This window comes from Amphiura filiformis, chromosome 3 (assembly GCF_039555335.1).
Source record: "Amphiura filiformis chromosome 3, Afil_fr2py, whole genome shotgun sequence".
NCBI classification, from domain to species: Eukaryota; Metazoa; Echinodermata; class Ophiuroidea; order Amphilepidida; family Amphiuridae; genus Amphiura; species Amphiura filiformis.
In genome coordinates this window covers 3,421,193-3,437,602 of record NC_092630.1, presented here as the reverse complement: position 1 = coordinate 3,437,602, position 16,410 = coordinate 3,421,193, and the positions used below count along the sequence as shown (strand labels likewise).

Sequence of the window (16,410 nt, the reverse complement as noted above, 5' to 3'; positions counted from 1 at the left end):
CGGAACCAAATATGATTGTACCTTTGCCACCAGTCTATAGAGGGGCCCTACTTCCATTTGGCGTTCAACATATCTCTCCCGATATGTGTTTCCTTTAAAAAGTGAGATTAAAATAAAGTGGGGTCGTGTGTTGCGGGGGGGCAATAGTGGGGTCAAATTATTCTCGTCCCCACATTTTATTTCACTTTCATATCTCCTACATCTTGCATTTGTACTCTCTCACTCGCTGACAGGATAACGCGGACCGTAGTACTGACCCTATAGGCCCTATAGTCGCCACATTGCAGTCCCTCCTATAATGCATTTATGAAGCTCACCGTAAAAGTGGGGACATCGCAATGTCCCCACTTTTCATTCGAGTCCCCACTTTGACGGTGAAAATCTTACAAATGTCCCCACTTTAACGGTTCGGTAAGACCCCCCTCACTCTCTCCTCCTCTGTTTCCTCCTCTTTCTCTTTCTCAGTCTGTCTCGTCCTCTTTGAGATTAATAAATTGTTATGGAATTTCAGGAAGTGGTAAACTTACCTTACCGGGTTTATTTGACGCGGACAATTACAGTTGATTGTTTGCCCTTTGTTGGTTTATTTAACCGGTCGGTCTGGGTGGACACACGCTTGGGTCCTGATTGGACCAGGTTCAAGCAAAATGTTTAAGCCAAGCCGTAACACCTTATATATAAGCATGCTGGCTTATATACCGTAAACGTTCGCCTAATGGCGCTTTTGGATTCTTAGAAATGTGAGAGCGCCATCCTTGTAAAATCTCAACAGCATTAAGGATACGTGTATGTTAAATTGAGCAACTTGGACATAATGCCTCATAATGCCTCATTAGGTTAGTTGCTAGAGCAGCAAATGTTTTGGGGTTTCTTCAGGTATTCTTTCTCAAAGTGTCATTGGAATTAATTTGTAAATCGATTCATACGTTATACCTAACTCATTTTGGTAAATCTTTTTATAACATTGTAATTTCTTCATATTTTTTTAATATTCTTCAGTTCAAAATTACACCCTTCTATTGTCTGACTCGTTAGCTCAGTCGGTAGAGGGTGCGCCTTGAATGGTGAATGGTACTTGTTCGAATCTTGATTGCTGTCCCCACTTTTATGTGAAGAAGGGTCAAGAAATGTTTTTGGATTTTGTCCCCATTTTACGAAAGAATATTGTGAATTTTTTTAATTTAATTTTTATTTTCTTATTTTTTCAGATAAATAGGCACTGCGAACAAACGGCAACAAAAACCGCTGACAAAATTTGCTCCACCTGCTACCTATCAATGCGTATATATTCCACTAAATTTAACAGTTAAATGACCTTTGAAAAATAGAACGGCATCAATGTTTCAAATTGTGTAACTACATTACTTTATTCATTTATGCATTATAAATGATCAGCTATTTTTCTTTTCTTAAAAGGATCGAACCCAAGTAGATCAGACCATTGATCATATAACTTCAGACCACGAAGTAGTTACGTAACTCCGTGATGGTATCGGAACCAAGCACTGATTATATGGCGATCATTACGATCACGCTATTTTGGTATGCCTATTTTGTGTACTGATTGTTTCGATCGTGGTTCATTACTTAAGCGCGTGATCCCGTTGACATAGTAACATTACGTAACTTCGATACCGGGCTTCGATACTGAATAGTTGTTGAGTGCACATAATATGGAAAGCCATTGGGGTATTGTGTGCCTTCCAAAGCGCCTTATAACATGTTCTCATTGTGTTGTGGAATCCTAACCAGTATTCAATGATAGCTATAGAGGACATGCGTTTATCGATTGGCTCCAAACAAAAGATTTGAACCGGTTTCTTCCCCGTAATCATGGCGCAGTGCAGTCCATTCAATCAAATGTTGTCATCAACCTATTTGATCGTAGTGCATTTTGTTATGTGTGTGAGACGAACTGTCGCGGTAGATGCAATCATGCTTTTATTGAATGCATTTGAGTAGTCCGCCACTAGATTTACGGGATGATACGTCATATGCACAGCCTCTATTCAGTTGGTCGTTGTATGATTTTGTTCGTTCACTCATTCAAATTTTATTTATATCATTTGAAGACTGAGCCTATTATGATACATCCTCCGTGGAAAAGTTTGAAACAAATATAGCTAGGGATTATTGGGGCAGAGGTTATCTTTTGAATCCTCTTAGAGGGCTATCATTTTTTTCCGGAAGGGGGGTCCCAAATTTACAAAAAGTCTGCGTCAGTAAAATTGCGCACCCCCTATTTCGGCAACAAAAATTTTATGATCCCAAACCCCAAAATTGTATTGAAATCAGTCTTTTTGAATAAAATAACACACTTTCTGTGGTTATCGTGTACATTTTGGTCATAACAAATTTTATGACCCCCTGCTATTATTCTTTCCAAGACTTTATGACCCCCGTATATTTGGACCCCCCCCCCCCTTTCGAATAAAATGATATACCTCTTATGACCACTGATGCATAGGCAAGGACACTCGCGCGAATTGAAAGACTTGTCGCACGCGACAGACAGTTCGTCTCACACACATAACAAATGCCTATACAATCAAACAGGTTCATTACAACATTTGATTGAATGGACTGAGTTACTCTAAAATGAAACGAAAAAAACAAAAAAACAAAAAAAAAGACACATACAAGATAAAATAATAAAATTATATAAACAATGTTAAAGATAAAATCAAGAAAATAGAGAATAAAATTTCCTCAAATCTGAAAAAAAAACACCATTGACAGACATCATAATCTGTCAGAAATTACTGCATGAGATTCGAACCATCAATCTTCTCCACAAGCTCTGTTTATCCTCGCACTATAGTCTAATGCTCTGCTCACTGGGCCACAACATCAGGTGAATGATTACCGCATTATCATGAACAAGTTTGTTCGATCTTGCTCATATTATTGTATGTGTCGATAGGTTTCATCCATTACACGTACCCTTAATGATCAGTGATAATAGTCGGCTTTTACAGGGATGGCGCTCTCTCATTTCCATGAACTCCATACCGCCATTAGGCGAACGTTTACGGTATGACATATATGAAGAGAAAAGAAAGAAACAGGATTGAGGAAAAAGAACAAGGAAAAGGAAGGCCACTCCCAACAAATCAATTGTACGATTTTGTTCTCAGCCCTTGGGTCGAGAAATAAGAAATTGGGAATTCTTATTCCATGCCCGAAACAAAGGCTATTTTGGAATGTAGGCCCTACAGATTCAAGTTCTTCTTCGTGGGGTTGAATTGAAATTTCTACGTTTATCCCCTTTTTTTTTTTTAATTTAATCTTTACATGTCTCTGTTGAAACATTGAGTAGTATTTGACAAATGAAGCCTACATTTATGTATATTTCTGTGTTATAGTCTTCTACTACGGTATGCGTGACGTTGAGCGATCACACTTTACAACATGGAAGAGGGCGATGGAAACAACATTCTATATGACTTATGGACGCTTCCACGTGAGTACACCAAACATGGGTCATAACAGAAACTTCACCTTTCTCCCATCTTATACAGTGGCGTAGCCAGTGGGGTAAGGCCGTCGGTAGACGGAAGGTGTTAGTGAAAAAAAATGGGATAACAATAGGCTATTATTCACCCAAGGTGACCAAAAAAAAGGGAGAATTATCAAAAAATGATGAAAAATTGTGAATGAAATTAAATTTTACATAAAAATTGTGTGTTTTTATGTTGGTATCGCCTATTATCCTTTGGGTCAACAAATCACAACTTCCGTCTGCAAAAAATATTTCCGTCGGTACATTTACAAGTTGTGCCCCCTCGGTTCATAAATCCTGGCTACGCCACTGATCTTATATTATTTCCCACAAATGTGATATGCGCTTTGAAGGAAGAATGTTCGAACCGTTGAAGCATTTTTTCGTACATCATTTTTGTAAATTATTATCCGTTTTACATACAGCACAGGAACTGTATACCCCATTCAGGACTGTCTCTATCACATTATAGCGCCATCCTTTGCTGTCTTTTAAATGTGTGTTATAATAAAACAAAAATAAAATATTTAATATAGAGCAGATAAAGGATTTTTTTTTAGCAAGCCTCAGAGGGGAGGCAAGCATTTTTTTGCCCGGGGGGGGTCTCCCTGATTGAAGGTGTGCGGGGATATGTATGCCACACTGGTTTAGGGTACCTTTTCAGAGATTTTGGTATATCGACGGGTGGGTTTTCAGTGAACGCATTTGGACAAAGTGCCCTTTTGGGTGCCCTTTTTACCCAAATTGGGTGCTTTTAAAAAAAATGTGAAAAATTGGTATACTGATGGATTGAAAAATCAGCAAAGGTTTTCGAAGAACAACCCCCCTGATATTTTGGCAGACTGAAAGGGAGAGCAATCGATTTTTGGCACAGCAGAGTTGGACCGATATTACGCCCTGAAAAGCGTATAGGGATATAGCTTACACCTTCGTCGTTCAAATATGCAGCATCCTGCTTGTTTCTTAAAATGATATTAAAAGGGCATTTCGTGATCCACAGCCTCATCCCCCACTTTTCTCAAAAAAGTTGAGATTTTTATATCACTGGAATACTCTGGCTACATAATGTTTATGTACAAAATATTTCTTGCAGATTAATTCGTTTAGCAAAGATAATCGCGAAATTTGAATTTCGTTCTGGTGCACCAGAACGAAATTACAACGTATTGTCTATGGAGCAGTGTAATACACATAATCATGCATAACTCGCAAACGCAAAATCAGGATCAACTGAAATTTTGGGAATATGCTTTTTCGTGGATATGTACTGAAAAATGTCATAAAAAGAGGATGCTAGGATCACGAAATACTCCTTTAAGACAATTTAAGGTTTTAAATTTGTGTTCTCCAAAATTTGGGAAAGGAGTCAAAGTGCTTTGGTAAGGAAAGGAAGCTAAATAAAGAACTTGGCCGGGGAAGGTACGGTAAACGAATTTGGGCAGACGATGTTGAGAATTAACAGCATATTAACGACAATATCATTATGGTCTATATAATTTTCATAATGTCAATGTCTCTTAAGGGATGAACTCGACCGGCGGTTGACCTCCGCCCGGTTCCGTCCGGTTTCCATATAGAACAACAACCACCAGTCTAGTTTTGATTTCATTCCTATGAGAGCCTACTTGTTGTTCACATTTTTTTGTATTTATATATTTTTCTTATCGTCGCATTTAATTGTAGCCTGACTAGTCTCAGGCATATCCTGATATGCATGAATGGCATCACTCTGAAATATTACAGGTTGCATGATGGTATAAAGTCAATTAGGTATGCAAAGGGGCTGTTCAATTATTATGAGCCCTCATCAGGAGGTTAAATGGTGGGGAGGGGGGGGGGGCAAAAAATCTTTTTGGGGAAGCCAAAAGGTGGCAGGGGCAAGTAATTTTTGGCAAGTCGAAAAGCGATTTTGGCATATATTTACGGAGTAGGACTACCTCTTAATAACACTCTTTATAAAATGCTTATACACATATTTACACTAGCATAGCCTAATATAGACCATTATAGGCCTAAGGGATGTAAATTGGGAACCCAAATATATAGCATGTGGGGGAGAGGCAGGATTTTTGGCAGGCCAGGATAGGGGGAAGCAAAGCAAGCGGTAGGCCGAGACTCAGAGGAGGAGTGAAGTTTTGGCACGCCGCGGTGTGCCAAAACTTGACATTTTACCAAGGGGGTTCGTAATTATTGCACAGGCCCTAAATGCTTGTCAAATTTCAAGTTGATATATATATATATATTTGTATAGATGCCTCACCTTTTATTGTCATCACAATCTGGTGATCAGTAAATAATAAAAATTCCCTTTAAAAGGGAAAGCCAGCTTCAATGCAGAAGAGGTCTTGTAATTTAGTTTGGGTGGAAGGCATTTTTAGGATAACTCTTTTTTATGATCCATCATGTTTCATGACAGTCCACCAAACCATCAATGATGAGACATGCACACAGAAACAGCAAACCAAACATTAACTCCTATAACGTCCTGTCAACTCTTTAATTAATTACTCCAAATTGTTCTGTCTTTTTGTCTTTTCTGCCTTTTAGGCTACCCTAAGCTCATTATTAATATAAAGAAATACACTGCAGTTTTTAGTTAATTGGCTAAAAACTGCCATCCTATACTTGCCTTATACATGCACATTAATTTTATATTAATTTTTATATTAATTCGCAATTTATACTTAAATATAGCACATTATAAACTGTATAAAGACTGATATTGTTCAATAGGCCTACACGTAGGCCTATATAAATTATACCCATATCAAAAATAGGCCCTGAAATTGCATCAAATTTTTCCCGTTGAAAAGACAAAACTGATGTTTAAGATATCAATTATTTCATAATGACATTTTGAATCATTTTTATCCATAAAACGATACAGGATATAGGATATTTTTAAGAGTTGACAGGTTTGCTGTTTCTGTGTGCATGTCTCATCATTGATGGTTTGGTGGACTGTCATGAAACATGATGGGTCATAAAAAAGAGTGATCCTAAAAATGCCTTCCACCCAAACTAAATTACAAGACTTCTTCTGCATTGAAGCTGGTTTATGGCAGGGTCGTCTGATCTAATTTAAGCATACTTTTATCAATAATATTATTGAAAAATAACACTTTGCAAAAGTTCATTCTACAAATTATATACTTGAACATTTGCTTGATTTATTATAGTTAATGAGTTATGTATATATGTTTTACAAAAGTGTTGTTGTTTCAGCCTTCTTTGCAACTTAACTCAAGAACCACCGGACCTACAAAAGTATATCTGTGATATTTTGAATTCTTCTACACACACTTTTGTCAAAGCTCATTACCATTCGCAAGATGCTGTGGACTACCAAATCGCAACAGTCTAGTTGCTAACCTTAATGAGCTGAATACCAAGCATTTCAGCCTATCATCATTATTAAAATTCTGTCTTGTATGTCTTTACTGCAGCATGCTGATATGAAGTTTTTCCGTGTGCCGATCACAATCACTACCGTCTTCGTCATTTTTTCATTGTTAATACCTGTGTTGTTACTCAATATGCTTATTGCTAAAATGGCGAGGACATTTGAGAAAATAAAGGATAGATCACGCATGGAATGGAAGAGACAGGTTTGTAAATAATAATATTTAAATAATAATAAATAATAATAATCTTGTGATCAATTGGGCTTCGGTATTTCAGTATTAAATTATGATTGAAAACCGAATTAAAAAGACTAGTTTGCATATATATGACGTCCTGTCAAACGGACCAAAAATCAGTGGCAGTGCGCAGGTCAGTAACCAATCACGCCGCGCCTTTGCCCTGCACATCAGACGCAAACTAGTCTTTTTAATTCGGTCTTCAATATTATTGTAGATGTATAGAACGTGGTATTCCATTTAAAAAAACCTACACCCCCTATGGAAGACATGGTCACTCCCAACAAAAAGTTCAGACATGCCACTGATTTCAGTCCTTTACTATTGGGCCCCAGGATATTTTGCTGACAGGGCCCTTTTCCTTAAATCCGCCACTGCAAAAGATCGAAGAACAATGAACATCAATCCAGATGTCACTTCCCTGTCACAATGTCAACACAAAGGCCATTCCGGGAGCCATTCAGTTTTGTAAAGTTATAAAAGGACTCAGCAGATGGCTTCGTTATCAATCCTTTTGACTGAATCGGAAAAGATATGTCCGAAACTTCAATCGCTAAAAGAAGGAGAATCACTCTTTTTGATTTATTAAAAATATTGAAAATCCAAATCATGTGACCTCATATTCACTCAAAAACGAATTGTTTCTAACTGCAATCGACAAAAGATCGAAAAAAAACCCAATCTTTTTGATTGAAAATTCAAATGAAAAAATAAAGAGTAAAGTATTGCACTTTGGTATTGCAGGAATTGGTAAAACAACATTGATATCAATTTTGGTTACACGTGTAAATGTTCACCGGCTGTATATTGTTCTTTCCAGTTAAGGGATCTGGAATGAGCGTTTTGAGCGTTTCGACAGTATTTTTTGTGGGACATGATAGCACATCAGACATATCGAATTGCATTCTGAATACGAAGAATGTCTTTCTGATATCAAATAATTTTAATTTTTGAAATTCACGATATACTAGTAATACAAATTTCATGACAAATTATTAAAATTTGATATTTTCACATTTTGATATATAACAGTCCTCGAAGTAAATTTTATAAATCTAATGAAAAGTGTATGTAGCTGGGAGGAAAAACCGACGATCAATTGAAAATGTTGACCTTTCATATTGAAGATATGGATTTTTTTCCCCAAAACCCCTAATATTTTTTGGTGTTTTGGGAAAAAAATCCATATCTTCAATACGAAGGGTCAATATTTTCAAGTGATCGTCGGCTTTTCATCCTACCTACATACACTTTAAGTATAGATCATCAGATTTATAAAATTTACTTCGAGTAGGCTTACTGTTAAATATCAAAATATCAATTTTTAATCATTTGCCATAAAATGTGTATTACATTGCAAATTTCAAAAAATCAAAATTATTTGATATCAGAAGGACATTCTTCGTATTCAGAATGCAATTCGATATGTCTGATGTGCTCTAATGTCCCACAATAAATACTGTCCAAACGTTCATACCCCACCCCTTAATGTCATGAATTTAATAGTATGCGTAATTATGCATTTTTATACAGTGGGCAATGATTATTCTCAATCTGGAGCGATCTCTAAGTCAAGAAAAGCTTACAGAATTCCAACGTGCATATTCTACTGAAGTCCGAATCAAGAAATCTCCCGAAGTCCGGACAGTATTTACTAAATTACCACCAAAACGCATGCCAACGTGGAATCGGCGATCATCAAGCAAAGGATCGAGTCGCAGGTTGAGATTCAGCTTAAGGTGAAGACAATTGGGGAGAAAAAAAAACATTTTCGTTGTCTGTCAGTAAATTTTTGTAAATTATGCAATGATACCGTAAAAACTCGATGGTTAGCATATGTGCTTACTATCGAGCGCTTTTGAAAACATTACATTGGAGTCCAGCGCTTTACCAACTGAGCTAATGGGGTTGAGACACACATTTGCAGGTGTACTTGTTCATATATAACTATGTGTATCAATGATTTACTCAAAACCCTTTACACTTTTGTGGATGGGCTCTTCATGTTTGCATGTTTTAAAAGCGCTCGATAGTAAGCACATTATGCTAACTATCGAGTTTTTACGGTATGTCATAGATGGTACAACCATGCATTTTTTGATTATACACATGTACAATATTCTTCGTATTCAGAATGCAATTCGATATGTTTGATGTGCTCTCTGGCCCACCGAGCCCTAGATACACAATAATAACCATGCTTGCAAAGTGCAAAACATTAGTAATTTTACATTATTGGCACAAAGTTGAATTTGAACATGTTGAATCAAATTTAGTCAATATCCAAATTACTGTCAAACTATATCGCTGATCAAACTATGCGATTGTGATATATCAATATAACATTTCTGCATGCAAGGTGCATAAGTACAATAAATGAAAGAATGTGCGTACGTGCGTTTTGAATTGATTGTCATGCGACGGTGGATATGATAATATGGTATAGGCCTAACTATTATGTCCTACGCGCAAATATGGTACATTTTTGTGATATAAATTGACATGTTTTTTTAGTGAATTTGGAGCATGTTTTATTTTTGCCCCCTATATAAGCATGTAGGGGTTTAGTGGTCTTTTTAAGGGTCACGGGGTTCCAAATTATATAGCTTGGCAGCCAAAGGTTTTGAATTCAGCATACCCGAATTCGCCAAATTGATTTGCAGTGGCTCCGGAACCGCCGGGGCCTGGGGGGGCCCGGCCCCCTCAATAATTTTGGTGGGGGGGCCAAGTACCCTAGAGCCCCCCCAATAATCTGAGGTAAAATTCATAATTTTAGGGTAAAATTCATAATTTTAGGGTAAAATTCATAATTTTAGGGTAAAATTCATAAATTTTCGGGTAAAATTCACAATTTTAGGGTCAAATTCATAAATTTTCAGGTAAAATTCATAATTTTAGGGTCAGATTCATAATTTGAAGGTAAAATTCATTATTTTAGGGTATAATACAAAATGTAAGGTACAATTCATGTAAAAATGTATGCATGTCAAAAGCTTCCGCGCGAACCCCTCCTGCACCCACCCCTTCAGCGTTTCGCGCCTCGGAGAAAGGCCACAAATTTTGGCCCCCCCCAATATTCAAAATCTTCCGGAGCCTCTGATTTGGTTGCACATATTTCCAAAATAGAACCAAAAATAGAAATAGAATAAGGGTTATGGAATCAATTAAAATACTTATTCCGGAGGGTGTGTGCTTTGCCATCTCCCCCAGAAAATTTTCATGGATAAAATGGGGACGGCAGAGTCAAGTGTCATTAAAATGACTAAACATGGGGAAAAATTGACAAATGGGGACGAAAATTTGGCTTTGCCTTTTCCCCCACCCCTACTAAAATGCTGGCTACGCCACTGCTATATCATTATTCACAAATATTCTCATATTTTTTGCTTATGAATTTCAGCAAAGATTCATCCAATTCGGATAGTATTCCTCCCTCTCCACCATTCCAACTCACTTCATTTGAAAGCGTTGACGAAGTAAGACCAGAGTTTTCTTGGCGACGTGTGTCTATATTCCCGCCTCCGCCTCCGCCAACCGTTGGTGGAGAAGAATCGTCTTCACCGAAGGGTGAAATGGTTGATTGCCGGGCTTTGCTCGTTATCAAAGCATTGCCAAAGGCATGGCTTCAAACTAAGAAGGAAATTATGCACAAATGGAAGGTATGTTTCATGTTTGTTTGCTTCTCGCACGAGATATATCGCCCGAAAAAAAGAGTGATGATAATGATGAAGATGATGATAATTTTTCTTATGTTGTGTGTAAACTTCTTCCTGAAAATAATACAACGGATAACTTTACCAATCTCCAAGTTTCCTCAGAAAAAGAACTCTTCAATTAACTATTTCATTCATAAATTACATATAATAAAAGGAGGACGATGACGTCATTTTCATATCTCACTTTTGTTTCAGGCTTCCAGCGCCAGATTTCTTCATCATCACCATACGACTCATGCACGTCCTGCCTTGACTAATTCAAAATCATCTAAAGTCGACGAATCGCTTGTTTGAATTGCCTGTAACCATGGTAACTGAACAGCCAGAACAGCAATTTCATCTGATGACACAGAGCAATTTGAAGCGCAGTCTCAGACAATCAACACATAAAGTCATGTGGTATCGCAATTTTTGGCACCACACTTTTAAAGTTGTATCGTAACATGCGAATTTTGGAATGCAAATTCCACACAGGAAATGACAGGAAAATGGGATCGTTGGCTACATACCAAAATTATACTTATCAGAAAACACGAGTTGTATTATATACTGCGTACAAAAAGTACTTAAAACAAAAGCAGTACACTATCCCTAAATTACCAAAATAAATGAATCAATAGATCGATAATTTTGTTCTGCGTATGTTGACACCTCATTCGATACAATGCGACTTTATTCCCGAAAGTTATACCAATTTAAATGAAAAAAGAGAGCGTTTCAAAAGTGACACATCATTTGGTGTATTCCTTCAGGATAATATTCCCACCGACTTCTGTAACGGGCTCATTAAATTAATACAGCCTGACAGACCAACACTTACTCGCTGTGCTCATACTTGGTGTGGAAAAGTTTTATTAAAATATTTGACACTTTTGAAATGCGCTCTTTCCTCATTCAAATTGGTATAAATGTGAAAAATATAAAGTCGCATCGTGCCAAATGAGGTGTCAAATGCGCTGAACAAAATTTAAATGCTATGGCCTCATTTGAGATTTTAAACATACCATCGAAAAACCTGGTTTAAAAAAAACCTCGGATGATAAACCTGGATTTTCGATGAAAACTTGGTACAGGGTGTCCCAGAATGATTTATACCGGGAAGGGCATTAATATTGGAAGTTTTGTATTAAATTCTCAAATTTACATATATTTAGCTTTCTTGGGAATTTTGGATTTTAGAAATTGGACGTTTCTTATAGAAGCTACATGATATGCGTAAAATTTGTGAATTCCAAGTTTTGACAAAACAACCGATTTCGAAAAAATTACAAACTGTTCAGCACAAACGTATTTGGAAAATGTTATGCAGGTATAGTCATTGTTGTTTCCAGTCCTACATCTATAGAATATTTATGATGTTACGAAGCAATACTTGTATGAATAAATTCTTTGTTACGCTTGAGTGACCTTGTACTATTCTTTCTTTGGCGGCAGTTGTGAAGGTAATTATTGCGGTGCGTGAGTTTCTTCATTAATTTTTTTAAATGCTGGTAGAGATGGATTTATAAAAGTTTAGAGAATGTTTTTCCATAGTGTTGCAGCATTTATTTATGTCCACAGTATATTGGCAAAACCACAGCTACGCAAAGGGGAGGGTTGAAATTTACTACGGAGGATCCTTGAGGACGTTAATATCCTCTATAATAATGACATTTTTGGGTAAAAAATGTGGTAAAAATCATATAAAAAGTATGTTTTTTTAACCCAAATATCTGAAGTCTTATTGAAATATTTCACCTAGTCCCATATCATGAATAATTCAGCGTTGTAAGCACTACATCTGTGCCAAAGTTGGTGTAGGATTTCTCCAATATATTGCAAATGTTCCAATATCTGTGATTGCACAGTACGGCTGGACGATGGTGATAAAGCATCCATGTGTTACCATGCCTTTGTGCTGCTGTAAATTACACAAATGCAGTTTTCGCCCATTTTCAGTAATATCAATGTCACGCCAAAACGTATCAAGCTATTTCTATGAAAGTCACAGGATAGTAGGAGACACGTGTACCATTGCATTGCACATATTAAAATTAGAAACAGTGTTGGCTATATATTTTTAGTATTTGTTTCAAACACGGTATAGATCATTCTGGGACACCTTGTATATCACCGACAAACCAGGTTTTTCGATTGAAAGACCTTGGATCCTCGATAGTGAGCAAGTTTTTCGATCGGTTTTTCAAATAATTGGACATTTTGCTTGCCATACACCATATGCCCAATAATGCAGTTTAATTTGTACATATCAAATGAAACAAAAAATTATCCCTGCTGCTGAAATGGAATCGCCCTCGTGATGTCACGCGATGTTTCCATGGGAAGCCAATTGGGTGCCTTGTTTGGTATCAGGCGGGCCAATCACGGGCAGCCTTGCTTGGAGCCGTCGGTGGCCATTTTGTTGGCTAAGGCCATTCTCTGTCAGTTTTTCAGCAAGAACGGATGCAGAAATTTTTTATCCCACCCACCACTCCCCATATGTCATAATTGATATCTGTTTAAAATTGATTTCAAGAGTTTGATAGTGTGTCATAAAATTTGAGTCTCACAGTAGTGAGACAAGTACATATAAAGTGTCGGTCTTCAAATTAAAAGGTAATGAGGAATGAGATGAAATACGAAAGAGAAAGGAAAATATATTCGATTGAGAGTTCTTTGAATTTGAATAATATTCTAATTACATTGAGGTTTTTGAGTTACATAGGAGTATGACTATTGTACATGTATACGGGTGTGAGAGTGTGCGTGGGTAGATCACTTTAGGTTCAATTTCTATTTCAGCAACACATTCTATTCTGTTGCGCAGTTGTATTTTCTGAAATTCTATTTGCATAGGTGTGTTCACTCTAGTGTGTCTTCAGAAGCATTAACAAAATCGATACAATTGGTACCACTTTCAGTCTTAGGTGGTAATGCCCTTCAGTCTTAGGTCGAGTAATTGTATTTATAGCAGGAAGGAAGGAATTAACACCAGGTTGGCATGGGATAGCTAGACAGGGGCCAAGTACTATGCCCTCAGATTTTTCTTGTTCATCAAAGTATAAATAAAAATGAAATATTGGGTTCAAGTTTTTATGAGGTTGCGCAGCCGGCTGGTTATCGCCTGTTAAAGGCTGCCTTTTGTATTAGACATGATATCCTAGTTATGTATTCGAATTCATAAATGTGCAGAGCATGGCACTGTGTTTGCTTGGCGTTGGCAGCGAAAAATAATGGGTTTTGCAATTAACTCCTTCAACATGTTCAAACAAAAAAAATCGGGTTAATGGTCCACTGTGGTGAAGAGGCCTCGACCGTAAAATTCAGAGGCTCTTCAAATAATCACAAACGTGGATCTTGCGGTATTTATGATGTATGTATGTATTATTCACTGAGCGTGTTTGTAGAGAGCCAGCTTATCAGTTAGGCGCTTATCACCGTAGAAGTACTTCAAGATCATTTGCCAGTGCAGTGTGGTATTTCCGTGATAAACTACTACAAGCACGCTCGTAATATCATTATGCATTTAAAGTGCATTTTGGTCAATCATACATAGTAATGTTATTCTAATTTAATTATATTGATTTAATTGTTACTGCCTAAATGTATTGAGATTTATTTATATACCAATCACTCTTGTTTACATTTAATTTTATTACTTTGTTGAGCTATTAGTATCACTTGTATATTGATGTTGATGATTGATGAAAATGAAATATGAATGAATGAATTTACTAGCAAAGGAAATGAGGGGATCAGAAATAGCTTATTCCATGGTACAGGGTACGGATGTTAACAAGTAGTCCTTGTGGCAGTTTTGGATCATTTTCTAAAATGATCGATTTAATGTACAGAATTATACATGTACTACATTAATAAATTCGATTTAGTAGTTCCAATATCCGGAGGTATCTACCTACTGGGTATTTGGCATGGGTATATTTACCGATGTCCACTATGTAATCTGAATATGAATATAATAGGAAAATGAGAAAGGTATCAGCCATTTAATTTCTTTTGACGCGCTAGATGACTGCCTAGCGAATTCATGTAAGTCCGCGGCATTTTATATTCTCTCCATTGGTATTATGGAGCTTTTTATTTCCTCCTCCGAGGAGATATCGTGTAGAGGATTGCCTAGCGAAATATTTGTCCATTGGTATATGGAGCTTTTCCTCCTCGATAAGGAGTTGATCGCTAGATGAGTGCCTAGCAAAATAGTTCCCAGTGTGTTAAGGGGAACTCTTGGGTTATAGGCGCAACAAGCTTCCCAGTAATTGTTGGGAGGCTCGGTCGGGTATTTACTCCGTTCGAAAAAGTTGTCCAGAAATCATTATTATTTGGCTGATTCCTGGAATTTTCTAAAAACATTGCTTGAATAAATTATGCGTTCTTTCTGAATGGCTGACCAGAGGCCCAAATTTTGGCGTAAGTGTTTTCGTCATTTCAGTGTCTGGGGATAATTCAAAAAGCCCGTTTTTTCAATCGATAAACCAGATTTCTCACTGATAATCCTGGTATACTGATCTTAAAAAAACATGGATTCTCAATGAAAAACTAGGTATATCGGTCAAAAAGTTTTTCAATCGATAAATCAAGTTTTTCGATTGAAAAACCTGGCCGATATACCAAATTAACTGCCTAATAACACGAAAAAAAACCAGGTTTGTTGATTAAATAACCTGGTTTCTTGTCATAGAATATGGCATGAAACCTTTGTGAAGATTTCAAACCTTTATCAAAATTTAAAACCCTTATGAGGATTCGAAACCTTAATGAATATTTGAAACCTTAATGGACATTTGAAAGCTTCTTAATCATGTTGATGATTTGAAACCTTTATGGAAATTTGAAACCTTTTTTTTATAATTTGAAACCTTTATTAAGTTTTGAAACAATGAGGAATTGAAACCTTTATGAACATTTGAAACCTGTTTGAGAAAATGAAACCTTTTTGAGAATTTGAAAGCTTTATGAAGATTTGAAACCTTTTCATTCAACATTTGAGACCTTTTTCGGTGTTTGAGACCCTTTTCAGCATATAATACCCTTTTGGCGGATTCGGCTGCCCATAGACATTAAGGGGGTACTACACCAGTAGGTGGGGCGTCTATGGGCCATAATCCACCATAATCCATCGATTAATCGATTAATTGATTAATTAACCTTTGACCTCTAATTAGCATAATTGCATAATTAACCTTTGACCTCTGATTAGCATAATTAGCTGCCGATTATGTGACGTAAGCAAAAAAAAAAAGTACTTAAGGTCTACGTCATTATAATGATAGATCGAACATGTCAGAACTTGTGGCGGTATAAATGAGTTATAAAAGCGGGGGTCCTTTGTTAATAATAGAAACCGTGCGGTGTGTTCCTTGTCACTCAAACCTGCCTGGGGTTTTCTATAATTTTTCTTCATAAAACTAACATTTTATTTATCTTTTTATTTTTTTAAAAAGGTTTCATTCTTTTTTCTTTACCATTTTTTTTTTTTTTTTTTAAATTCAAATTGCATTTTATTTTATTTCTTTCTTTCTTGTCTTATATGTTGAGTTATTCTGACTTATTT

The 16,410-nt window shown here is 36.6% G+C and overlaps 1 protein-coding gene across 1 annotated transcript in view; it reads left to right on the top strand.

Annotated features, from left to right (window-relative positions):
• Window positions 1-12,116, top strand: part of LOC140147884 (transient receptor potential cation channel subfamily V member 5-like) — a 58,778-nt gene extending 46,662 nt beyond the window's left edge. Inside the window, exons 11-15 of the mRNA XM_072169662.1 lie at window positions 3,366-3,463; window positions 6,949-7,110; window positions 8,677-8,882; window positions 10,544-10,802; window positions 11,055-12,116. Coding sequence (XP_072025763.1) covers window positions 3,366-3,463; window positions 6,949-7,110; window positions 8,677-8,882; window positions 10,544-10,802; window positions 11,055-11,153 — 824 coding nt within the window. The 3' untranslated portion in view covers window positions 11,154-12,116. The remainder of the gene's footprint in view (window positions 1-3,365; window positions 3,464-6,948; window positions 7,111-8,676; window positions 8,883-10,543; window positions 10,803-11,054) is intronic.
• Window positions 12,117-16,410: the final 4,294 nt, after the last annotated feature.